The 27,313-nt window shown below is 41.9% G+C and overlaps 1 protein-coding gene across 5 annotated transcripts in view; it reads right to left on the reverse strand.

The window, feature by feature from the left end:
* The window catches only part of PPARG (peroxisome proliferator activated receptor gamma), a 146,103-nt gene that overhangs the window by 6,911 nt on the left and 111,879 nt on the right, over window positions 1-27,313 (reverse strand). For 4 of the 5 annotated variants that reach the window (XM_031663127.1, XM_031663128.1, XM_021934188.2 and 1 more), the window contains 2 exons: window positions 22,024-22,223; window positions 10,655-11,105 (listed from right to left, as the gene is read on the reverse strand). In XM_031663127.1, coding sequence (XP_031518987.1) covers window positions 10,655-11,105; window positions 22,024-22,223 — 651 coding nt within the window. The remainder of the gene's footprint in view (window positions 1-10,654; window positions 11,106-22,023; window positions 22,224-27,313) is intronic. The other variant, XM_031663129.1, reaches the window with a different exon arrangement.

The following is a 27,313-nucleotide window of genomic DNA, read 5'->3' on the forward strand; positions in this document are numbered from 1 at the left end:
TAGAACATATTATAATTCTTGTGTTCGTTCCAGTAAAGGCAGTTTCCATGGGTTGGGGGTCAGGAGTGTAAGTAGGAGTGGATGGCATATCAACAGTCAGGAAATTGAAGGTTTCTGAGTTGTTCTTGGTTAGAGCAGAAATTCAGAAGCTCAAGAAAAATAATGCCTGATGCAGACACGTTTGAGGTGTCAGGCAAGTTCTCATTCCTGTAGTCGAGTGCATGTAGGCAAGGTGGTTTAAGAACAATAACAAAACAAAAAATCCACGGAGCCCCAATTCACTACTTGTTGAAGAAATGATGCTGGGAATTTGGGGGTACTTTTCTGATCCAACCATCAGAATCACAGTGGGCCTACACGGAATTCAGCAAAGTACCACGGTGTGGCCTATAGCAATTCCTTCCCACCATCCTACCGATAGGGAAAGATCATTTAGCAAAGTTATACATGTGTCCTCTTCATATTTAAATTTGAATTGGAGCTTGGTCTAGTGCAGGGATGATCAATTCTGGCTACATATTAAAATTATCTGGGGAGACTAAAAAAGCAAACAAATGCCTGGGAGCCATCCCTAGAGATTCTGACTCACTTGGCCTGGGGTATGACCTTCAGGATTTTTAATAGTTCCTGGGTGATTCTAATGTGTGGCCAAGGGTGCACACTACCAGCTGAGTGAGAAGCAGTTGGAATTACAACTCTGCAAGCTAGGTAACCTTGGACAAGTTCCCTCACCTTTCTATACCTCGGTTTCCTCACTTTAACAACTGGAGCTGTAGCAGTAATTTAACTCATAATGTTGTTTAGAGGACTGACGGACATACGGAAGGTGCTTAGCACAGTGTCTGTTGCACAGTAAATTAGCTATCACTATTTTCATTACTGCTCTGTAACCGTGCCTCATTTTCTTCCTACCTTTCTTTTCCTCTCATTTCTCTGATTTTCTTGGGTCCTTTCTATATTTTTCCTATTCTTTCTTCCTCAATTATTGCTTTCTTCATCCTTTTTTACTTTCTCTTCAGCCTCCCCCCCTCCCCCCCCGCCCCCCGCTGCTTTCCGGATGTTTTCCCCTTTTTATTCCTGGGCCTGCACCTTGCTGGGTATTTATAAGAACGCTAGCAAGGCCACCTTACATTAATCAGAGGTCTGAGCCATGGATGATTTGAAGAGCAATGTAGTTTACTGCTGCTTTCAGGGAAAGGGGATAACATAAAATAGAGATCTTGCAAATGCTTTGACAAACAGATAAAGATCATCTGTAACCAGCACATTCTGCAGTGAACACACATGTTGCTGGTACAGCCTTCACTCTGAAGTGGGTTAACATTCTGACACTCGTCGGTTTAAATAACAGTTTCACATTTAATTGCTTCCCCTATCTATGCCTGATAACAATAATATATATGACTGGGCCGGGATGGTGGAGCGGGATAACCATAATAAAATCAAACCAGCCAATATTTTCTTTGATCCGCCCATTAAATAGCGATTACATCTCAACTTGCCTCATCTCAGACACTCTACTCCCACCTCTAATATGCAACTCCCAAACCACAAACCAGAGCACAAGCCCATCTAGTGACAGGGTGGGCAACCCTTTCCTGTGTGCCCTGTTCAAAGCCCCTCCACTTGACAGCACCACCAGTGGAAAGTGAGCATGGGCTGTCATTTCCGGGTCTCTCAGAGTGAAAATGGAACCTGAGATTTCTGTCCCACCCCGGGAAGCCCTTGTGTCCCTACTTCTGTACACCCTGGGGTTAGGGGCCCCTTGTCGTTCTAGTCATTCCAGGTCACTCAATTTATATCCAGCCACGTGGTTTGCTCCCCACCTTTTTGTCAGGACCAGGGGAGCCGTCTGCAGTCCCCGCTTAAGCCTAGTGGTGTATGTACATTTCTGCTTCTTCTCTGTCCAAGAAGAAATCTGACTGGGGCTGGAAATGCAGGGTGGGAGGTAGAGGAAGAAGGGTGGTGCTGAAATAGGAAGAATGATCCCTTCCAAGTCTCCCACTAACCTGCCATCTCCATGCCCTGAATCCATCTGGTGGCTCTACCCTGCGATGCTCTGGGCAGGATAAGGGGAGGGAAAGGAAGAGAGAAGGGAAGACTAAGAACTCCTACCCTTCCTTACTCCCTCAACCTCTGGAAATGGCAACAGCACACCAAGGGCAGTAAGTGAAGTTAAAACCTGCCAGGTATGACTTTTCTCCACCCCGCTCCCCCGCTGTGCTCCTTGCCAATGTCTCTGAGAAAAACCTGTGATCTCAGAACACAGGCACACTCTCTAAATATGGTCTAAACACATGAAGTCCCCAAAAAGTTCATGGGCATTCCTGAAGCCTGGGAATCCAGCAGTCCTGCCATTCCCTGTCTCCTTTGGGGGCCACAGGACGTCCGAATCCTCCCCACTTCGAGGCCCTCCCCTTCCTCCAGGATTTCTTTCCTTCTGGGTTTTGTTCTCAATCCACACCTAATCCCCTTAAAGTGATAGTTGATAAAGCGATTAGCTGATATCTCCTAGGGGTATTTATATTGTAATAAGCGATCTTAAGAATCACTGTTGGTGGCATTTCAAGCAATGTGACTGGCAGGATTGAGTGGCGCTGCTTCAAATTATATCATATAGGGCAAAAGGGAAAATCAGCATTTACTGTGTGCTGAACATGTCCCGGGCATTGTGCCAGAGGCTTCACATCATGTTATTTGGTTTGCTCAGGGTACTGATAAGGAAATTAAAGCTCAGGGAGGTAAATAATTGCCGCAAGCACACATCTAGGAAGCGAGTGGGGATTTGGAACTCCTGTTCATCTGATTCCAGGGCTTTACACTGTGCCAGCCTGCCTCTTCTGGTCTCCCTACTTGTGACACTGGTGAGCCCTCCAAAGATTTCTCTAGGACTGACTGATGCCTTCACTACCTGTATCTGTTAGGAGTGACTTGAACCAGTGCTGGGTTTTCATTCTTCCTCACTTGCAGATGATCTGTCTGAACGTCTTGGTGAACTGTGCCAGTCTGGAAGGCTGCCTGGGGTCACTCAGAGTTTAAACACATATTGTGAGAGCCCAAAATGATAAAGTACCCCAGAAAGCAGCCCCGACTGACCGGCTGAGCCTCTTCCAGGACTGCCGGTGTGGGGTCAGGAATGACTCAGCATTTGACCCAATAGTCAGTCTCTGAGGGCAAATCCAATTGCTTGCTTGCTCACTGGGATGGTCCCAGCCTACCATGCCTGGGCTGGGGAAGGGGTTTTATTTCTCAACAGTCACAGATAAAGATGCTTCTATATTTTACAAACAATAAAAGCCTGTATATGTATATGTTTAAAGTATATCAGATGATTCTAGGATGTTTCATCTCCTCCCCATCGTTCTATCCCCGCCCTCAGCTCTCTGGTTTTTAGAAATTCGGTGCCAGTTGAAAACTCATAAATAAACTTCACCTTTGTCAAACCAAGTCTACGGGGTTATGAAAATGGTGAACTAATGGGACATTTCTAGATAACTCAAAGCGAGTCATTATTCAAAGCCATTCTGCCAACTAGCTGGGGGGGCAGGGTGAGAGGAGTGGCCTAAGAGAAGAGCCTCATAAGCTATGCAGAAACAACATAGGTGCCCGTAAAATTTTTTTCCAGTTAATAAATAAGTGCTATTACTCTCGGACACAATCGTAGCCCAGATAGGGGACAGGAACTATGCAATAACACTCTTTGGCTGTCGTCCTGCTCAAGAGAAAGCAGATATCCTTGTTTATTTGCAATATTACAAGAAAAGAGAGAAAAACAACTTTCGCCATGTAGGCACCAGCCTGTCTTGTCCAAAAAAACTCTACGGATGAGGGAGCTAAATCTTTAGCTGGTACAGGAGAGGTGGGAGAAAGTGGGCTGATTGTTGTTCACAGTATTTTTAATATCTATGTTTTGTAATATTTTGGGTTTGGTCTCCTCTCCAGTTAACTAGTAATGCAGATGATAGCAGATGAAGAGGGGGTGGAAGGCACTGGGCTGTGCAGAAGCAGAGACTCCATAAGCCAGAGTTTCCTCCAGGAGAGCAATGGCCTATTCAAGCAAGTGCACCCAGCCTTTTGTTCCAGAGAGAAGACGACACTTTCCATTTTAGAGCTGGGAACAGTTTCAAGATTTTGAAGGGCAGCTATGGGACAGTGAAGAGAGATGAATACACCCAAACCCAGTGCTCCTCAAACTCAGTGCTGATGGAACACTGGTGTTCTGTGAGCTGGAGCGAGCGTTCTGCTGTGACAGCTGCGTCAGGGTTATTCTGTGTGTTTCTGAAGGGCAGGAAGAAATGAAGGGACTGGATGGTATTTCAACAATTTAACATTCCTCTCATACATTTTTCTGCAACCACTTATCTATATTAGAACCCAGTATAAGATGGTATCTCATTAAGCAGAGATGTGTTTACTCAGTTATTTAAAGTTTACTGTCCATTTTTGTGGGGAGTGCTGCAAACAGTACCATTATTTCCAGCTATCTGCTGGCTGAACACATTTAAGAACCAGAACACCAGTCTTCAGCCCTATCACCAGGCCCTATTCCTTCCTTAAGTAATTTTCAAAACCTAGGGTGTTAATTTTGTTAGACACATTAAAATGGTGTCTTAAGGAGGACTTTGGATATTACTAAGTAATATCTGAACTATAATCTGGAGATGCTTTTTCTTTTCTTTTTTTTTTTTGAGACAGGGTCTCACTCTGTTGCCGGCTGGAGTGCAGTGGCACAATCACAGCTCACTGCAGCCTCAAATTCCTGGGCTTAAGCAATCCTCCTGCCTCGGCCTCTAGAGTAGCTTGGACTACACAAGCATGCACCGCCACACCTGGCTAATTTTTGTATTTTTTGTAGAGACGAAGTCTCCTTATGTTGCCCAGGCTGGTCTCAAACCTCTGGGCTCAAGGGATCCTCCCAATTCGGTTTCCCAAAATGTTGGGATTACAGATATGAGCCATTGTGCCTGGCCTTGGAAATTCTTAATTACAGTATCTGGAGGCAATATGGAAATAGGCAGTTTTTGATAACTGCCAAAGAACTCTAGGACCGAAGCAATTAATTGAGATGCTTCCATATCTCAATACACAAAAGGCAGCAGGGTCTAATGGTTAAGTGCACCAGTTTCAAAGTCTGAGAGGCCTGGGTCTGAAACTTGGCCTCACTGATTAACAGCTCTTTGACCTTTGGCAAACTGCTTAACCTCTATAAATTTCCATTTTCTCCATCTATAAAAAGGAGGCAAAAAAAGTCCATGTATGTAGCCATGCAGTCTTCCTTCCAAGAAACCCAAACAAACAGATTATGGATGTATATAAAGTGGCCAGGACAGATTCTCCCACATACTGAAGCTTTCAACAAAAGGTAGGTAGTTTTATTATCATTTCAGATGATTATTCACTCAACAAGCATTTATTGAATAACTTATTCTGGGCTAGCACTAGGCTTTGATTCTACTTTAATTCCAACAAATTTTACAAAAATGTATCTATCTGGTATGACCCATGGGGGAGCCCCAGGGGCCTAGGTTACTCACCTAACTAGGTGTTATCCAATTAACATAAAATATCTGCTCCTCTTTGATCTATAAATGCATAGCAATGAAACAACTTCCCTGCTTCTACCCTATTCTCCTTGCCCACTCAACAGCAGAAAAGTCTACGATCATGCCAAGAACAGCCCTCCAAAGTGGCTTTACAGAGAAAGAACAGTGCCGGAACTGCTGGAAAAAGAAGGAGCTGCCCTCGAGGTGGTTTGCATCACCAAGCCAGACTCAGGAGGGCACAGGAGGAGGCTGGATGACTTGCCATCTGCGGCCATTGTAGTGATATCGGCAGCTCCTCTGTCATTAGGACAGCGATGGCAATTTGCCTTGAAAAATATATTGTAAAATCCAGTGAATTTCCTCCCCTGTATCTTGGAGGTTTAGGAAGAACTGAAATGGATTCCAAACTGTTTTGAATTAACAAAAAGAGCTTTTGCCTGTTGCAGAGTTCCAGCTGGAACTCTCCTAGACTTTTTCTTCACAAAACAGCAAACACTCAAGGGGGCAAAACATCCACCAGAGTGTCCTGGGGCTTGTCAGCTTCACTGAGCTTTATGCTTGGCTTTGGCTGCTGGGTAGGTTTTGGGAGTTTGCTAGGGTGGCTGGCATGATGTTGCGGCGCCAGTTGCAAACATGGCTTTGCTGGAGGCAGTTTTATTACTCTTGACGCCGCCCAGCCTGTCAGTAAGACTAGGGAGTGCAAGGAAAGTTATTGCTTACCATGATGACCAAGGAAGCACTGTTCCTGGCTTCTAGATATGGGCCTACTTTAGGGATACAGTGAAGAGAGAGCAGGTTGCAGCCACCAACACAAGAGTGAGTTTATTGACCACAATCCACTGGCCAGAGCCAGAAGGGGCAGTTAGGACACCCAGGTTTCAATGTTAGTTCCATTGTGGCACTAGTTGTTGAATCTTACACAAATTGCTTAAGTCTATGACCCTCACTTTTCTTTCTGTGAAATGAGAATTAAGAGCCTAGGAGCACTGTCAGGATTGAATGAGAGAATGTACATGAAATGCTCTTAAAAAGGTACAAAGTCCTGAACTTTGGTTCTAGAATAGGTTGCTGTTCCTTTTATTTAGTTTAATTTTTGTCCCCAAGCTCAGGGGAGAGAGAGGGGAGAAAGACTCAAGAAGAACTAGGTCATCTTTCTCAGCAGCTTGATTTGAGAGCTGAGTGAACAGCAGAGATGCTAAGCCCGGGCAAATCTAAGTACCAATCAAATGGTATCAGCAGTTTTTAAGGCTGAAGTTTAATGGCAGCAATCTTAGGTAGCAACTCCAGTTTCCCCAGCAAATACTGAGTTGGGTCAAATCAGTTACTTTCATCTAAAAATCTCCTCTTTGGGTCCTCTAGGGACACCCCCATTAATCCCCAATTCCTTACCCCCGCCCACTCTTAGATGATGCACATCTTGCTCATCTTTCTTTTAGTCTGGGGCCCTAAGTGCCTTTGCTGAAGTGAAGTTCTTCTGTGAGTCCACAGCCAGCTCACGAGGAGGCCAACTGGATCCCCACCAAAAGCACTTCTTTCTGAAACCACCAAAGTAATTGATAGACTTTAGAGTAAACTGCAGAGGAGAAAAGAATCACTCTTGTTAAGACTGGGTAGGATCAGAAATTTGTTTAGTGGATGAAAGCCTTTTGCTTAGCTGAATGGAAAATCCGGAATAGGAGGAAAAACCAATTGAGAAATTTTGTCTTACTCTAATGAAGCACAATCAAGGAGGTGGATCTCATCCTCTATGCCTGAGACTCAGATCTCACTTCATAAAGCCCAGAATTCTCATGACTGTTTCTTGTGTAGACCTTGCCTAGTAGAAACTAAGTACCTTTGAATGGCTCATTTCAAATGCTTCCCTTCGTGTATGTGGGTAGGAATACAAACTGCTATGAACATACACATATATGAATGTATATATCTATATATACATGAGTGTGCACGTAAACTTCTTGATAGGAAAAATAGGACTTTGTTAATTCTATTTTATCCTGAGGGCAAAGCCCTTTACTTTTCACTTACACCTTTCTGTACTCTTTCAATTATAAGATGACCGTGTATTACTTTTATTTAAAAAGTTAATGAAAAGTCAGCTGGGTACGGTGGCTCATGCCTGTAATCCCAGCACTTTGGGAGGCTGAGGTGGGCGGATCACAAGGTCAGGAGATCGGGATCATCCTAGCTAACATGGTGAAACCCCGTCTCTATGAAAAATACAAAAAATTAGCCGGGCGTGGTGGCAGGTGCCTGCAGTCCCAGCTACTCGGGAGACTGAGGCAGGAGAATGGTGTGAACCCGGGAGGCGGAGCTTGCAGTGAGCAGAGATAGCGCCGCTGCACTCCAGCCTGGGCGACAGAGTGAGACTCCATCTCAAAAAAAAAAAAAGTTAATGAAAAGTATTAACGAAGAGTATGTAATGACATGGGAAATTGACTAAGTGAAAAGAATAGACATGGGATATATAGTATGCTTAGGAAAAATACTTGAAATAAATTAAATATTAATATATTTCCAAATTTTATTAAAAATAAAATGTGCCTTAAAATGGCAGATAAATAGTCTGGGTGCAGTGGCTCATGCCTGCAATGCCAGCACTTTGGGAGACCGAGGCAGGTGGATCATCTGAGGTCAGGAGCTTGAGACCAGACTGGCCAACATGGTGAAACCCTGTCTCTACTAAAAATGCAAAAATTAGCTGGGTGTGGTGGTACATTCCTGTAATCCCAGCTACTAGGGAGGCTGAGGCAGGAGAGTCGCTTGAACCTGGGAGGAGGAAAACCCGGTTGTAGTGAGTGGAGATCACGCCACTGCAAGACAGAACGAGACTCCATTTCAAAAAATAAAATAAAATAAAATGAAGTAAAATAAAATACAAGATAAATAATATCAACTGTTTTTCTAAACTGGTTTTTCAAAATTTAATATTTTTCTTCTGGCAAGCCTTATACTGGAATCTCATCCTTTTTTGCTGAATTAATCAAAGATACCAGAGAGTCAGGGATTAATTTAGGAAGCAGATGTGGTCAAGATATTAAACCATGCCAGGTAGTATATTTTTGTTCTATTAAACATAATATCGGCCGGGCGTGGTGGCTCATGCCTGTAATCCTAGCACTTTGGGAGGCCGAGGCAGGCGGATCACCAGAGGTCAGGAGTTCGAGACCAGCCTGACCAATACGATGAAACTCCGTCTCTACTAAAAATACAAAAATTAGCCGAGTGTGGTGGCATGTGCCTGTAATCCCAGCTACTCGGGAGGCTGAGACAGGAGAATCCCTTAAACCCAGGAGGTGGAGGTTGCAGTGAGCCGAGATCGTGCCATTGCACTCCTGCCTGGGCAACAAGAGCGAGACTTTGGCTCAAAAACAAAAAACAAACAACAACAATAAAAAGCTATAATATCAAGTAGTTATTTTAAAGCGAATCACAACTGGACCCTGGACTTACAGCTCCAAAGGTAAACTATGGCTATTGTGATCTATTTGCACCCTAGGCATTTAAAGGCCGGTATTCCACATGATGTGATGGTAGAGAGTGTAGAGTCTGAGCCAGCATGCCTGGTTCACAGTCCTGTCTCCATCTTTTGCTAGCCACGTGACCTCAGGCAAATGAGAAAACCTCTCAGCGCTTTGGTTTCCTCATTTGTAAAATGGTCCTTACTTCCCTGAATTGTTGTAAGGATTGAATAAATATGCACAAAGTGCTTAGAATACTGCCTGGCACACAGCAAATACTAAATAAATGTTTGCTGTTCTTATGACTACTGCACTATGCACCTGATTTCAGAAACATTCTCCTTTCAACTGGACAACAAAAGATCGTGCTCTTTATAACACATTGTGCAGTTATACACAGTTTACCACTATCCCCCGATGGGTTTTTCACAGAGGATATACTGTAGAGTACATATAAAAAGCTCACCTGAAGTCCACTTCAATAGGAAAACTTGCCACTTAAAAAATTTTTTATACAGAGAGATGAAAGTAAAACTTTCTTCTACTCATGAGAGGCTATTGAAAGTAAAGTTTAGATTGGGCGTGGTGGCTTATGCCTATAATCCCAGCGCTTTGGGGGACCAAGGCGAGAAGATCACTTGAGGTTAGGAATCTGAAACCAGCCTGGGCAACATAACGAGACTTCATCTCTACAAAAAAATTTTAAAAATTAGCAGGGCATATTGGTGTGCCCCTGTAGTCCTGGCTACTCAGGGGGCTGAGGTGGGAGAATCACTTGAGCCCAACTGTAAAATGGCCATGTATTACTTCTATGAAGTGGCATGATCATAGCTTACTAACTGCAGTTAGAAGCTGCAGTGAGCTATGATCATGCAACTGCACTCCAGTTTGGGTGACAGAGTGAGGCCCTGTCTCACCAAAAAAAAAAAAAAAAAAAAGGAAAGGAAAAAAAAGCCACACTCAGTAAAAATCTGGCTTTTGGAACTGGTTAGTCAGATTATATACTTGCAGGGCCAAAAATACAACAAATTGCTAAATAACTAAATTTATTTCTATGTTGTGTGTTCGGTTCAGATTGCATTCTTAATCACAACCAACTACCTCACAAAGGTATTTTGAAGGGAAGCCATCAGAGTAATCCACACAAGAGAGTGGGCGGAGGTCAGTAGGTATGCCTTAATTCCTGATATCACGAAAGCAATTCAAAGTAGTATCTTACTGTTGGAAGGGCAGGAGCATGATTTGACCAGAAACACTTAGTAGTTCCTTCTCTACGTCAAGTAAGCATTGTCTTAAGCAAAGTTATACATGCCATTACTTATAGGAACCAAAGATTAGATTGGCCTCTAATCTTCCTTTCTGGAAAGGAAAGAAAGAGACAAAGAAAAGAAAAAGAAGAGGGCATTTGATTGGAAAAACTATATTGTTGAGGGAAGAAAGAGAAGATCCTGGGTTACTCATAACTTTCATACTGCAAACTTATGATACTCTTTCTTGGTACAGCGTTTTGCACGTGTAGAGGTGATTCATGGCATTATGCCATTGGCACTTAAAGCGACAAAGAACGCAGACTAATAAGGAAATCCAAAATTCTTTTGGCCATCCCACCATCATCCCACCCTCTTTCATAGAGGATCAAAAGACAAATCTTACCTCCACTGAGAATAATGACAGCAATAAATATTGCCAAGTCGCTGTCATCTAATTCCAGTGCATTGAACTTCACAGCAAACTCAAACTTGGGCTCCATAAAGTCACCAAAAGGCTTTCGCAGGCTCTTTAGAAATTCCCTTGTCATGAAGCCTTGGCCCTCGGATATGAGAACCCCATCTTTATTCATCAAGGAGGCCAGCATTGTGTAAATGATCTCATGGACTCCATATTTGAGGAGAGTTACTTGGTCGTTCAAGTCAAGATTTACGAAACCAGGAATGCTTTTGGCATACTCTGTGATCTCCTGCACAGCCTCCACGGAGCGAAACTGGCAGCCCTGAAAGATGCGGATGGCCACCTCTTTGCTCTGCTCCTGCAGCGGGGTGATGTGTTTGAACTTGATTTTATCTTCTCCCATCATTAAGGAATTCATGTCATAGATAACGAATGGCTGCAAATAAAACAGGGGAAACATGGGTGACTTGGAGATTTCTAACTTAGTGAATGCCATCCCAGTTCAGAAAACTGTTTCTTTATGTAAACTTGCTTTGCTAACTAAAATCTTTAAAGCTGAAGATGCTTAATAATGAGAAAATACTCTCAAGTTCTTTTATTCATCTTAATTATCTTCTGGGACCAAACATATTTCACCAATTTTGGTCTTCTTTCCCTTTAATTTACACTGTAACACTTTACCTATGACTGGCTAAGAATCCCAATTTCTTTTGTTTGGGGAGTCTTCACTGTTGATTTTTATATTTATTTATTTATTTTGTTTGTTTTTGAGACAGAGTCTTGCTCTGCTGCCCAGCCTGAATTACAGTGGCACAATCAGGGTTCACTGCAACCTCCACCTCCCAGGTTTAAACAATTCTCATGCCTCAGCCTCCTGGGTAGCTGGGATTACAGGCACACACTGCCACGCTTGGCTGGTTTTTGTATTTTTAGTAGAGACAGGTTTTCACCATGTTGGCCAGGCTGGTCTTGAACTCCTGGCCTCAAGTGATCTGCCCGCCTTGGCCTCCCAAAGTGCTGGGATTCCAGGCGTAAGCCACCATGCCCAGCCAATTGTTGATTTTTAAAATGATACAAAATCTACTGTTTATCTTGGCTTTCAATGAAATACACTTTTAACCTTCTTTCAATAAAAAATCATTTCAGCAACTCAGGGTTGAAAATACCCACTTGAACATAAAGCAACTTTAGAGGCTTAAAACAATTTTTTTTCTTAAATTTTTTTTTTCCTTTTCCTTTGTTCTCCTTCACGAGTAATAACTTTTCAGTTTTAGATGAAATCCTCTCAGATCGCAAATGAAACTATGTGCACATAAAATATGCTTAACTATTAAAAAATCACTCTGAAAGCAGATTAGAGCTATTGAACCAAGAAAATGTCTATTTCTTTTTTTAATGCTCTGGAAGCCATCTATTTCACAAAGAGCAGATATAGAAGGCCTATAGGTGAATGCTGCAAAAAACAGTTTTGAATTTATATTTTAAAATATCTGTCCTTACAGGTCAATCAATAAAATACATGCCCCAGTTACTTAAGTTTGCAATAGGCTGCTTTCAAAAGTTAAGTCATTTGGTCATGACATTATCTCTCTCTCACTTCCCTTGTATAGAACTAACCAAAGTCTGTAGTCATTGAGAAATTCTCAAGGCTGCTCTAAGGGGCAACATTTTATTTACACCGAATACACTGAAAGACACGTAAGGAGTTAAACCTCGAATCCTGTTCAAATACGTGTATACCTGAAAGCACTGGAAGAAGAGCTGAGGGTATCTGCATTCTAGCTTTGGTTCTGTGGTGAACTATGCGACTTAAGAAAAGTCATTTACCTTTCCTAGGCCTTAAATTTCTCAATCAGGGGTTTCCACCTCTTCTCCAGAGGAAATTCTAGTTGTATTTCTCAGAAGCAGGATGTGTGTGGGGAGTGGGCATATGTGTGGAGAGCTGTGAGTGTGCATGCACAACAAACATGAAGTCTCTGATGGACTAAAAGTAGACATTGTTTTGAGCAAAGATGTTGAGAATTCTCTCCTGAATGGGCACAGAGAAGGTGCATGAGTGGCCGTGGCAGCTGGCTTCAAGATGCACTGGTTGGAGATTCTATTCATATCTATGGAACTCTATGATTTTCATCAAAAGATTAAGTTTGTTCTACACTGGAGGAAGTAACACCAACATTAAGGACTCTCAGATGTTAAATATATTTCCAAACTTGTACGTCACGTCAACACCCTTTACTGGAGTTATTCTGGAAGTTTTTACTTTTGTTACAAAAAAATTCACTTCAACTGTACTACTTACCAAACTCCAAAAGGGGACAGATGTGAGGACCCCAGAACAGGTTTACCTGGCGGCTCTAATTTTTCAAGGGACCAAACTGTCCGTACCGTATTTCTTAAACATTTCGCTTGGGTGGTTTTTTTCCTTTTTCTTTTTTTCTTTTCAGGATTAATATTATTAATGGGAGAAATAAAAGGGGGGCAGAGCAAGTAACATCAATGAAAATTTACTGTATTTTTCCAGAATGTCAGGTTCTAATTATGAGAAAAATTTGAATGGATAATGATGCTGTCACAGAACCTAGAGAAAACGTGTTTCTTTGTCCTACAGGCATTTTATAGTGTATTATAATATATATTAATGAAATACTGACTTTCTTTTTCTTTTTCTTTTTTTTTTTTTTGAGATGGAGTCTCGCTGTGTCGCCCAGGCTGGAGTGCAGTGGCCGGATCTCAGCTCACTGCAAGCTCCGCCTCCCGGGTTTACGCCATTCTCCTGCCTCAGCCTCCCAAGTAGCTGGGACTACAGGCGCCCACCACCTCACCCGGCTAGTTTTTTGTATTTTTTAGCAGAGACGGGGTTTCACCCTGTTAGCCAGGATGGTCTCGATCTCCTGACCTCGTGATCCGCCCGTCTCGGCCTCCCAAAGTGCTGGGATTACAGGCTTGAGCCACCGCGCCCGGCCACTGACTTTCTTTTTCTTAAAAAAAATTATTTCATTTTTTGAGATGAGGTCTTGCTATGTTGCCCGGGCTGGTCTTGAACTCCTGGGCTCAAGCAATCGTCCTGCTTTGGCCTCCCTAAGTGCGTGCTAGGGTTACAGGTGTGAGCCACCACAACTAGCCTTTATTGGCTTTCTTTAATGTCATGAGAAAATGATGGTCTGGACACCTGAAAAGACCAACTGCACATGCAGGAGTACAAATAACATGAATACAAAATCATCGCCTTTTCACATGTGGAAAGACTGTACCCAGAACTGCCCACTTCAACTTTCAGAGGAGCTTCTGCTCAACCATTTGGCTTCTTGGCACAGAACATATGCACGAAATTCTTTCACCTCCATGTAAGTGATTTATCTGGAAGTATGCCCTGATAAATCACCCTTGTCACTCTTCCCCTTTACTTCCCCTGTCCCCTCATATAAAGCTCCAGGTTCCTGTTTTCGAAACTCTGTAATAGTTGAACACAGGGCACAAAATCCTGCTAATTTTCTCTCCCAATTTAACAACAATGTGACTTTAACCCCTTGGCAATTGATGTTGGTCAGGATTTCCTGGCAGTAAATACTCAAGGACAGAGAGAGGAATCAGCACCCCACCATCATGCCAAACCATTTCAGTTTTTTTTTTTTTTTTTTTTGAGATGGAGTTTCGCTCCTGTTGCCCAGGCTGGAGTGCAATGGCGCGATCTAGGCTCACTGCAACCTCCACTTCCCGGGTTCAAGCGATTCTCCTCAGCCTCCAGAGTAGCTGGGATTACAGGCACCCACCACCACGCTCGGCTATTTTTTTTTTTTTTTTTTTTTTTTTAGTAGAGACGGGGTTTCGCCATGTTGGCCAGGCTGGTCTTGAACTCCTGGCCTCAGGTGATCCACCCACCTTGGCCTCACAAAGTGATGGGATTACAGGCATGAGCCACTGCGCCAGGCTCCATTTCAGCTTTTTCAGTCCTTTCTGCATTCTGAAGAAGAGGTGAACTAGCAGAGAATTCTGGGTGTTGACATGCAAATGAACACCAGTTGTTTTTTTTTTTTCCCTAGTCATATCTGATTATACCGTTTTCACTGCATTTCTGAAGGCTGCATAGATTCTTTCTCTGTCAAACTGCAAGAGAGATCCCTGGGTGGGCGTGGTCTGCCTTTCTTTGCAACCAATTCACCAATTCTTAGATTGCAGACAGTTCACTTAGGCGTTACTTTCATATTTCACAGGGAACCTCCTTACCTTCAAACCTAGAGAGAAGATCGTGGCCAGCCTGCTTCATGGAGAGAGAACCTTTTAAAACCCTGGTCAAATTTGGTCTGCATAATTTTATCTTGAATCATTAATTTAACATGACATTTGGTACAATGTGGTACAATGTTCCATACAAAATGTACTGTACTTCCACGGCCGTGTTTTTGTATTTTTCACAAAGCAAAGTGGAGTCCTTACACTTGCCATCAGCCTGGACAGTATTATCCAAAGATTGCCATTATAGCAGCCGTATCATTCTCAAATTTTGTCTTAATGATTTAACACTTCTAGTTTGGGGCTAATAGTGTATTTATCTTCAGACCCTACATCAAATGGCTGGGTAAGCATCCCTCCTTAACAGGAAGGAAAGCTTAATTACAGCTAGGACATGATGGGGTGAATTCAGGTTTTGTGGTGCATAAAATGTACACAGTAGTGGGGCCTCTCTAAGGAAGGTACTACAAATTATGAGAATAAAATTGCTTGGGCCCTTCCCCAAGCACTGGAAGGAGCTCTGCACAAGGGAAGGGCCCCATGAAGCTTCATTAGCTTCACAGCAAATCTGTCACTGGTCATTGTGTGCTTGTGCTTTTCATATATTGGACAGACCAGAATAGAATGAAGAAAGCTGCACTTGAACCCAGTGTTTCTCCAGGAAAGCAAAAAGATTTCTGTAAGGAGAAATCAATTTTTTGAGGGATACATCAAATATAATTAATTTTGATATATTTAAATTTTCAATATTTTGACATATTTTGATTTTCAATTTTGACATATTTTGATTTTCAAAAATATATTTTGATTTTCAGAATAGGATTAAAGCACTGTTTTATATAGATGAGTAAATTCAATTATGGCATGCTTCCTATGTAGAATACAAAGACAATGGGGGAAATGGGATTAATGATGAAAATAGAGTAATTAATTTTTTTAACCTTTTTGAATGGAGAAATAGAACAGTACTGTTCCTGAGAAATCCAATAACATCAGCATTTTAACATGAGTTATGAAAGGTATTATACATGAATGCTCTATGTTTATAATCCTTTTGAATAACAAAATAGCAAGCTAAGGAATTTTCATAAACATGAAAATCACTCAAAAAGCACAGGGTATTCTGGGTGACTTTTCTAATTTGGCAGATTGAATGAGTGTAGTCAACCCGTCTACCCTCTCTCAAACAATCACTTGAGGTAACCCTGTCAGAGTAAAAACTGGCTTGGAAAAATGTGGGCCTCATCAAGTGTGGCTTTCCTGATGTTCCTAGTTTTACCAGGGCAAAACACTGAATTCTTAGGGCTCATCTTCATTTTGTTTCCTTCTTCCTTTTTACACATCTGACTTTCATCACCTGTGGCACACACGGTTCTCCTCGGTTAGCTACAATCCAAAATTCATTGGTTTGGTTTCCTCAGCCTCTTGCTGGTTTCTGCCCGTTGTTCCTGTTTCCCTCTTGTTGAGAACCATGAGATTTATAGGACAAAAGGGGTCTTCAGAAATAATCTGCCCCATCATTCTCTGACTAATGAATAAACGGAAGCCAGAGACATTCCAAAGTCAAAGTGCCATTTATAGCAAACCGGGAACTAGAACCTAAGTCCTGATTCTGGGTTGAGAACTTTTCCCTTTCCATTGCTTTCCATAGGACTTCCTCACTTCTTTTTTTCCTTTTAAAATGATTATTCTAGGATGAACTGGAGATTTTAAACTAACGCTCTTACATGCTGGGGTCTTGGGGCAGTGCCTTTTGAACGACTGTTTCCTAGAGGTGCTGGTGGAGTGCTGTGTCTGATAGAAGTGAAGTTTGAAAGCTGTCAAAGATATTCTGCTTTCCTGCAGGGTTTAGAGATTTAAGACAAACAAATCAAAACTTAATATGAAGAATGATTCACACTCTAATGAACTAGCACATAACCACAGCTCTTAAAAAAATCAATTGCCAGCCAAAGAGTTATTCAGCAGGCAAGCAAGGGTATTGGCCAACTGAGTCCAGCCATTGGGAAAAAAAATCCAAGTGCTTTTCTTTTTAACTCTAAAAATATTATTTTTAACTTATTCTCTGAAAGAAACTGGTTCAGATCTTTTATATCTTTAGCTATTCCTGACAGTCCTGGCAATAGAAGAATTTATTTTATTACTATTGATAGATGGATGAATGATCCCAGAAGCCTAACTTCTCCAGCAGCCCCAGAAACAAATTGGCACTACTATCCTGATTTTATTTCTACTGGGGTCCCTAAGCCTTTCTCTGAGGATTCTGCCTGATGTCTTTCCTTTGGGGAGCAAATTCCAGCTCACTCGGGCTTTTCCAGAGATAAAGGGAAAAGAGCCCATATGTTGTTTAGCTGTAAGTGTAGGATTTAACAGGACAGATATCTTTCCAATAGCTTTGAGTCACTGGGTTTGATGGCCATTGTAAATTTCAGAATGCACAAACTTAAATGGGTAAGGAAATGTTTTCATAGAAGTTTACATTTCCATATTGATTTTATTCTTCACTAGTTTCATATTTCACACACTATTTAGAAAGACCATTTTTTCCAATGGCACCAGTTTGCTCTTATAATTATAAAAACAGTGACTCTACATGTACCTACCATAAACAATGTGATGCTTTGGAACCCAAAGTCCAATATAGCACAAATAAAGAGTTTTATTCCTTATTTGCAGATAGAGTGCAGCCAGAGCTTCGCCATCTCTTAGATAGGGGGTCAAAAGTTGGCAGGCACATCAAGCGTTTTTCTATTTATTGTTTTATGACAAACCATGGCACTGAAAATGGTTTTTGAAAACCACTGTTTATTTTCACCAACAAACATGGGATCATGTGACAATGATACACCCAGTGTGATCATCACACCAGGGTAATAGTCAAACACTGAGCACTTCCAAAGTCCATTCAGTTATCAAACTGCCTTCATGAAACAGAGCACCTAGTTCTGGCATATGCATGGTTTTCAGAGTGCAGAAAGACCTCTTAAATAAGGGGCCTTGGCTGGAGCAAGCCACTGAAAGGGAAATAGGTTGTGGGGAGAGTCAGTTCCATCCTATTGAGGATGGTTAAAAGGTCTATTGCTCCTAAAATTTCTTGTCCGGCAATCCATAGCTAACAATTCCATATCCCATCTTTTCCCGGCCCTAAGCCTAAAATTCCCAAGCATATTCTTATTTAGGCAAAACAATGAAAAGTAGGGCATCCTATACCAAGGACATGATGTTAAAGTTGGTAGAAGGGGAGCAGGGGAATGCAATTTATCCATTTTGAAAGGTGCAAGTGGCCCTAGGGAATAAGATCCAGGAGAAGGAAGTTTAGATGGGGAGGGGAAGGAATCCTGGTCTGCCTGGAGGCAAACGCTGAGCAGGCAGCAGGCATTCTACAATAGGCAATGGTGAAATTGAGGAGAATGATACATTTAAAGAATGGCCTCTTCAATCAAGTCATTTCCTTTTCCAAAGGTTCTGGGTAACTGGCAACCCACTATTCTGAGTAGCCTCCCCCAGCCTTGGCCTAACCAACACTAATGACATCAGTCTCAAGCAGGGTGTATAAGAAACGCAAATTGCTCTGCTGCACAGCCATAGCCACTTTTGTATACCTCCCACTCTCTCAAGAGTCCACATTTCTGCAAAACTTTTCCTATCAATGCAAATCTTAACTTTCATGAGTCCTGGCCAAGAGATAACATAACACCCCTGAGAGAGATGCTATCAAATGAATAACATAATCATGTAGATAAAGAACAAACCTCTAGTCTCATTGGAAATCACATTTTGTTTTTTTTTTCCTTTCCCATATTCCTCTCTGAACTGTTTCTTTCCACTAGTGTTTAATTTGATTTTGCAAGATAAGGAGAAGAGAGGGTGCCAAACAATTGTAGTTTAGTTTTGTGTCATCAGTGAACGGATTATTTTAATTTGGCCCAGGCTCTCTTTTTCCAGATCCTGCCTGAATCCAGATCATCAATAATGTGCAGTTTGGTAAGCAAATATTGGGCTAGTTAGAGGCCCTCTGTTGAAAGTCCAGAATTTCAAAGGGCATAGGCAACCATGTTTAATTCAATTAAGCAAATATAGTCTGAGTAACTATTAGGGGCAAGACACAGTCCTAGTTATTGGAAGAAAATGACAAACGCTTGGCCTCTGAACTTGAAAAGCCCATAACCAAGCATTTTGCAGCCCTTTCCTTTAAATAACTTAATACCTGTTTATTCCATAAAGAACCTCCTTATTTTTTAACTCAAAGATTTAGAGCCAAGGAGTCAACTGGAGTGAGGTATCTTGAGTGTGTCCTCCAGTGACACAGATAAGAGCACGCTGGACACCAGTAGTGTAATTTTAAGTTCTTGACCACTGAGGCTTTTTTTTTTTTTTTTTTTTTTTTTCAGTCTTTTGCCTGACTTTCTGGTACTACTAAGTTGACAGGATTTCTAATAAGGATTGTAGGTACAAATTGGAGGATGAAAAGAAGGTGAGAAAGCAGTTGATGAAAACTAACCATGGCTGGTGGCTCACACCTGTAATACCAGCTCTTTGGGAGGCTGAGGTGGGAGGACTGCTTGAGCCCAGAGTTCAAGGCCAGCCTGGCCAATATAACAAGACACTCCCGCCTGGGCAACACAGCAAGACCCCACCTAAAAAAAAAAAAAAAAAAAAAACTAACCAAAACTGTAGATAGTTTGCTTTAGGGCTCTTTCCTTTTCAGCAATCCTTTAATTTTTTTCTTCCTGGATATGAATAGTTTATTTTCTGTAGTCCAATCAGCTACGCAGAGGTCTTCATTTGTTTTTGATTTGCTATGGCCAATTTTCTCATTGAACGAATGAGCTTTATGATCACCAGTGTTGTGCAGTCCTGCGCATGTAAAAGCCAGCAGTCCTAGTCAAGGACTTTTGTAATTTGAAAAGAACCAAAACAGCACAAATTTTTTCCAATTGTGAATATATTGGGACAGCAGATGAGGTGAAGAATTCCTACTGTTCTAAAAACTGAGAGAAAACAATCACAGAAAGTTTTCTCAGAGCGAAGCTTTCTCAGTGTGTTATGTCTCCCTGGCTCACTGACAGCAAGTGGGAAAGACTAGCTTCCTAAAGTACTGTGCTGAGGGGCTAGCATGCTACGAATCTTCTGAACTAGAGGCCAGAAAACCTGCATTATAGTCCCAGGTCTTCTACACACTTGCTGTGGGGTCTTAGGGCAAAATGTTTAACCTCTCTGGACTTTATTTTCCTCATCTCTAAAATAAAGAGGATAATAATAGCAGTAGTCAGGTGGCAATGTGACTCGAACCTAATAAATGTGCAAGGTTTTTTTAATACTGTAAAGAATTGAATCCAGGTATATTATTGTTGAGGTATCAGAGACCTATTTGCAAATCGGAAAACTCTTTGTCCTTATCAGTGTATGGCTCTATGCCGCAAGTTTCCTTTTTCTATTAACTGATTCTCTTACTAAATGGTTTAGCTAAACAGAAGGACTACCATTTTGAGATGGTCATCAAAATACATGAAAAGTTAATGAGATTTTCCCCACAATATATCTGAATAGGGGAAAAGTTACACATATCTATCAAATAATTGCATAGCTCTCTGGGAGGTGTTCACGTGAAAAGAAATGAGTGCATACAAGGGCTTTCCATGGTTGGGACAGTGTCTTCTGAGTGTGTTCTGCAGTTCTTACAGCCCTAGGAGCATTGTGCAGACATCAGAATCAAAGCCAAACCCTGTTGTTAAAAACTGAGCTACAAAGCCGGGCGTGGTGGCTGCGCCTGTAATTCCAGCACTTTGGGAGACTGAGGCGGGCAGATCATGAGGTCAGGAGATCAAGACCATCCTGGCCAACACAGTGAAACCCCATCTTTACTAAAACTACAAAAAAATTAGCTGGGCATGGTGGCATGCACCTGTAGTCCCAGCTACTCAGGAGGCTGAGGCAGGAGAATTGCTTGAACCAGGGAGGCGGAGGTTGCAGTGAGCCGAGATGGTGCCACTGCACTCCAGCCTGGCAACAAAGCGAGACTGTCTTAAATAAATAAATAACAACAAAAACAAAAACTGAGGTACAGAGACATGATCCAGGTCATCCAAGCTGATGGCAGAATTAGGACTAGAATTCAGGCACAATTTTATGCTATAATTCCATGTTGTTTTCTCAGTTTCCAGTCAGGGAAGAGCTTTGCTGCTTGGAAAACCTAACTCAGTAACAATTACAACCCATTCTGGGTTTTCTAAACGGTGCTGCTCAATGAGTGAACAGATGTTGGAGAGTCCACTGGAGTGGCCCAGGCAGCTCAGAGCCTTGCAGAAGATAAAATTCCATATGTAATAAAAGGACAGAGCTTCTAGTTGCCCTGGAATAATCAAGAATGCTACAAGGAAGGAAAGGTAACCTAATATCTAGAATCTATTTTATGCCCCATGTGGAACTTCCCTAAGAGGTAACTCTAGACCAGCCCGACCAACATGGCGAAACCCCCCTCTACTAAAAATACAAAAATTAGCCGGGCATGGTAGTGCACACCTGTAATCCTAGCTACTCGGGATGCTGAGGCATGATAATCGCTTGAACCTGGGAGGCAGAGGTTGCGGTGAGCTGAGATTGTGCCACTGCACTCCAGCCTGGGTGACAAACCAAGACAACGTCCCCCCCCAAAAAAAAAAAAAAAAAAAAAAGGGTAATTCTGGTAGTTCTCCTGAAAGGTGAAATAGTGGGATTCAACACATTTTCTAAATCTAGGTCGGGCTCTTCCCAGAGAAAAGCAAGGCTGCTTGAATGAATATTGCTGTGGCCAGTTATTTTGATGGTGAGAAAAGAGATGGATCCTAAAAGAGGGTGATAGGCTGAGGGGGCTTAAGTTCATTCATTAAAGTTAGGATGACCAATACATTCTAACGCTATTCTCAAAGACTCGATGGACTTTTCTCCCTCTTCAAAATAATGTTTACTTATGCTATCTGAAAACACTTCCTGCATTTCAGACTCAGTCTGCAATATGTTAACAGCCAACAGTTGAACAATATTCTGCATGTGCATTCATAGCGCAGTAAACCATTTACTCAAAGAAACAAAAACCCACAACAACTCCCCGCCTCCCCCAATGAAGACAGCAGAAGAGAACTAACTGATTTGTCTGTTGTCTTTCCTGTCAAGATCGCCCTCGCCTTTGCTTTGGTCAGCGGGAAGGACTTTATGTATGAGTCATACAAATGTTTTGCCAGGGCCCGGAGGTCAGCGGACTCTGGGTTCAGCTGGTCGATATCACTGGAGATCTCCGCCAACAGCTTCTCCTTCTCGGCTTGTGGCATCCGCCCAAACCTGATGGCTATGGAGGAAGAGGAACGACAGGATGAATCATTGGATTACTACTGCTCTGAACATACACTATGCTCTCCCAGCCCTCGTTCCCACACAGTAAAAGCATCTCCTCCTCCACTGCTCTCGAGTTCTGGTTTCTGTCTACCAGTTTGCTCATGTTTTTATAAAAGTAGCACAGACCATCAGTAAAAATTAAACTGTTCACTTTAATTTTTAAAAGTTAATGCATAATCCTGCTGCGAAAGTGAAAGAATTCAAGAGTTTAGCAAAGGGAGGAAAGTATGTCGACTTAAACATGAAATAATTGAGAACCAACTCCTATTCATCCCTCAAGACCCAATTCAAAGGTCACCTTCTTTGCATCCCCAGCAGTTGACCTAAGGTCAGGGCACTAGAAGGATCAACACGTTTCACGAATTAAAATACGAAACTGTGCAGAATTCAAAGTTGTACAGACATAGGCTTTGTTCTCAGGGAGTTTGTATGATCTGTTTGTCTCTGTTAAAAAGAAATATGGATGGTGCTTTATCACATCTTACTAGTCCAGAGAGCACTTTTACATGTAGAGGAGAGAAGCCACAGTTATCTCCCAACTCTCCAGAGTTACCACTTAATGATGTTTGTCAGAAAGACAAACTGGCGGCCTGTAGGGTGAGGAAGTGTGAAAAAAGGTAATGAAAGAAAGAAAAGCAACGAGGAAAATGTAAGAGGGGTTAGTGGGGACTAGTTTGGGGAAAAAATAAACTGTAACTTTTCAACTCAAATATGTTTTCTTTCCTTCTTACCAATATGTTCAGCAAAATATTATTTTGCATCACGTTCTTTTGGGGGCACACTTTAGGTTCTATGTTTCCCATAATAAGGGTACCTGGCCATCATGTCCACTGCTCCCCATGCATACATAGCTCTGTTCTTACACTCACGACGTGGTATCACAGCCATGTGTTTTTATGGTGATCGGCTTCACTAGACTATATGCTCCTTGAGCGCAGAGACCATCATGTTCGTTTACATCTCTAGCAAGACTCTGTCTCTGCTGAATCCCAGAACAAAGAGATGGCTCTTTTATTTTATTTTATTATTTTGAGATGGAGTCTTGCTCTGTCACCCAGGCTGGAGTGCAGTGGCACAATCCCAGCTCACTGCAACCTCCACCTCCTGGGTTCAAGCAATTCTCCTGCCTCAGCCTCCCGAGTAGCTGGGATTACAATGGGTGCGCCACCATGCCTGGCTCAGTTTTATGTTTTTAGTAGAGACAGGGTTTTACCATGTTGTCCGGGCGGGTCTCAAACTCCTGACCTCAAGTGATTTGCCCACCTCAGCCTCCCAAAGTGTTGGGGTTACAGGCGTGAGCCACTGCGCCCAGCCAGAGATGGTACTTTTATATGTTATTAGGCTAAGGGTAGCATTTCTACCATGAGACATGACAGCACATGACAACTTTCCCATCTGAGTACTCCGTGAAAATTACCTTGGATTTTCCCAAGAAATTGACACGTACCCTTGAGTCTCAAATTCATAAATGCATTTCCATTGACCCTAAATAAATTTTATCACTGACTAATACAACTACTGTTTTGTAGGGGCCTCCTTAGAGACCAGACTTGGGAGTTAGAGGGGAAGAAAATCTTACCTCTCATTTGGGATTCCTTTAAATTGAATTAGCCTGTATTTAGATACTTTTAGTAAATATATCCTTGGTACATGGCCTCTTCATATAGAAACCTTTAAACTGGGAGGTTTTGGTAAAAAATCCTGCTTCCCTACTCACTCTTCCCCATTTTCTTTCTGTGTTGTTCTACGGGGCTGAGGCATGATTGTTCATATTTTTATCTACTGGTGACCCCAGCCCCTGGTGCTAGGCTTGTCTGGGTCCCTCAGGATATGACCTCATCTCATAGCACTGATCACAGGAATTAATCTATAATGTTTTATTTCCTCCCTTGCCATATAATCTCCACAAAGGCAGGAATCTTGTTCATTATTGTATCCTCAGCACTTAGTACAATTTCTCGCACATATTAAGCCCTTGTCTACTGTAATTTGAAATACAATGGAAAGAAACCCCAGATAGCATATTCCTTCAAAATCCTCTGTGAACCTCCTGACCACTTTGCTCAGATAGAATTCCTTATGCAGTTGGCCCTCCATACCTGCAGGTTCCACATCTGCAGATTCAACCAACTGTGGATTGAAAATATTTGGAAAAAAGAACCAATAAAAAATAATATGGGCTGGGTATGGTGGCTCACACCTGTAATCCCAGCACTTTGGGAAAGGATTCGGCTGTAATCCCAGCCGAAGTGAAAGGATTGCCCAAGGCCAGGAATTTGAGAACAGCCTGGCCAACATAGACAGACCCTGTCTCTACAAAAATAAAAATAAAAATAAAAATAATTAGCTGGGCATGGTGGAGTGTGCCTCTAATCCCAGTTACTAAGGAGGCTGAGGTGGGAGGATCCCTTGAGTCCAGGAGTTAGAGGCTGCAGTGAGTCACGATAGAGCTACTACACTTTAGCCTGGGTGACAGCAAGACTCTGTCTCTAAAATAAATAAATAAAACAATGATTAAAAAAAAAGACAAATAAAAAAATATGGTATAACAACTTTTTTTTTTTTTTTTTTTGAGACAGGGTCTCATTCTGCTGCCCAGGCTGGAGTGCAGTGGCACAACCATGGCTTACTGCAGCCTCGACCTCCTGGACTCAATCGATCCTCCCACCTTAGCCTCCTGAGTAGCTAGGACTACAGGTGTGTGCCACCATGCCTGGCTAATTTTTAAATTTTTTGTAGAGACAGGGTTTCACCATGTTGCCCAGGCTGGTCTCGAACTCCTGGGCTCAAGGGATCCTCCTGCTTCCGCCTCCCAAAGAGCTGGGATTACAGGCATGAGCCACAACGCCTGGCCATAAGAATTATTTATACAGCATTTACACTGTATTAGATATTATAAGTCATCTAGAGATGATCTGAAGTATACAGGAGGATATGTGTAGGTTATATGCAAATAATATGCCATTTTATATCAGAGACTTGCACATCTAGGAATTTTGGTATCTGAGTGGATCCTGGAGCCAATCCCAGGGAATAAGGAGGGATGGCTGTACTATGTTCATTTCTTGTTCACCAGTAGTTCCCAATTGAGGAGTGGGGAGGGTAGGGGAGGCAGAGCATATCAGAGTCACATGGTAACTTCTGACGTTATATGTTTTCCATGGAACATTTTGATGGGCCATCCATCCACTCAGTTAGGAGTATATAAAAAACCTGGGGTTTGGGACAGTTTATAAAAAGCTTCCTAAATGCTGGGCTCCTGTTGTATGCATACATTAGCTCATGTATTAAACTGTTACTATACTACGATGTTGGTTTGTATCAGTTATTCTACTTGAATATAAATTATATGAGTAACAGGTTTTCTCATCTTTGTTCCTAAGTGTAACAAAATACACATAGTAGGTTAACAATAAATGTGTGATGGATTAAACTCCAAAATATCAGGTTTAAAAACATACAGAAAACGAGACACTATGTCCATTAGGAAGTTTGGGAAAATGATCATGAGAAAAGCACTAAGTAAGAAGGCGTATTAAAAGAAGAAGGAATTTTGGTGTAAAACTCAGAGAAAATCAGTTATCCTATAACAAAATAGAGGTGACTAGAATCACCAACTATCTGCTGCTCCTGAACTTTTGTTATTTCACAGAACACACAATATTGTCTCTTTACTCAAGGAATAATTATTGAATGACTACTGTGTGCCAGGCATGGTTCTAAGCTCTGATTTAGTTTTTACAGGTAAGAGGCTATAAACATATGCAAAAGTTTACACACCTAGAAAAGCTATTTTTTCCTAATGGGTAATCAAAAAAGTTAATTTAAATGTACAAATAGCCAAAGATAGCCACTTACGACATTTGCTAGTCCTGCTTTTCTATCACCTAACAAATATAACCAGAAAACACCCCTAAAAACCATTTTAGAATTAGGATATATTAAAGTGAGATCCCTCTGCCATAATCTCACAAAAATGTATTTTTATAAGTTGAAGTTCCCCTCAAAGGCTAACTCTAATGAATAAATTATCTGTATTGTTAAGTGCCCATGCTACAAATTAGGTTCCATTTAGTTACCAGTGCAACCAATTATATAGGTGATTTTAGCATTTTTATACACCAGAGGTTCATAAAAGGAATGAAAAATAGATCCCATTTGGTGAGACTAAATTCACATAAAACATACAAAAATCTGAAACTGTACAGAAAATAAGGATTTTTATTTACATACTTTTTTTTTTTTTTTTATCTTTCAGCTGAGGCACGCGTACCTTTTTTAAGGGGGAAAAAGCCAGTGTTATTAGTATATATAGCCAGCAACGAAAAAGCCAGTTTCGTTGCTTCTGAGTCCCACATAATAGTACCTATCTACCTCATGTGAGGTGATGAGAGGAAGTGCTTAGCACAGTGCTGGGCACATGGCAATGCTTAATAAACACTGCTTTTATTGCTGTGGTCTTGGTAACTATGGCTGCTGTGGGTTCTAGACCAGGTTGGTAGTCATGGCACGCTGACCTCTCCCACAGAGAAAGAACAGAATCTGAAAACCTAAACTATGTGTCTGTCTGCCTGTCTATCTCTATTTCTATCTTTCCATCTTTAAATTGTTTGGGAGATGGTGTTTTTTAGTTAAGTAATTCTTGAGCCTCAGGTTCTACCTTTTACCTACCAAGAGGAGGAAAGTGATGGAGGTTGGGAGGTGTTTCCTGTAAGACTGAAGTGAGAGCTTAGAAATAGAAGATGAACAGGCGGGCGCGGTGGCTCACGCCTGTAATCCCAGCACTTTGGGAGGCAGTGGGATCACCGAGGTCAGGAGATCCAGACCATCCTGGCTAACACGGTGAAACCCCGTCTCTACTAAAATACAAAAATTAGCCGGAGTGAGTGGCCCGAGGGCGCCTGTAGTCCCAGCCTGGGGCTGAGGCAGGAGAATGTAGCGAACCTGGGAGACTTGCAGTGAGCGAGATCCATACTGCACTCCAGCCTATAGGCAGGCAAGTGAGAAGCTCATACAAAAAAAAAAAAAAAAAAAAAAAGAAAT

The sequence above is a fragment of the Papio anubis genome, chromosome 2, assembly GCF_008728515.1.
Source record: "Papio anubis isolate 15944 chromosome 2, Panubis1.0, whole genome shotgun sequence".
Taxonomy (NCBI): domain Eukaryota; kingdom Metazoa; phylum Chordata; class Mammalia; order Primates; family Cercopithecidae; genus Papio; species Papio anubis.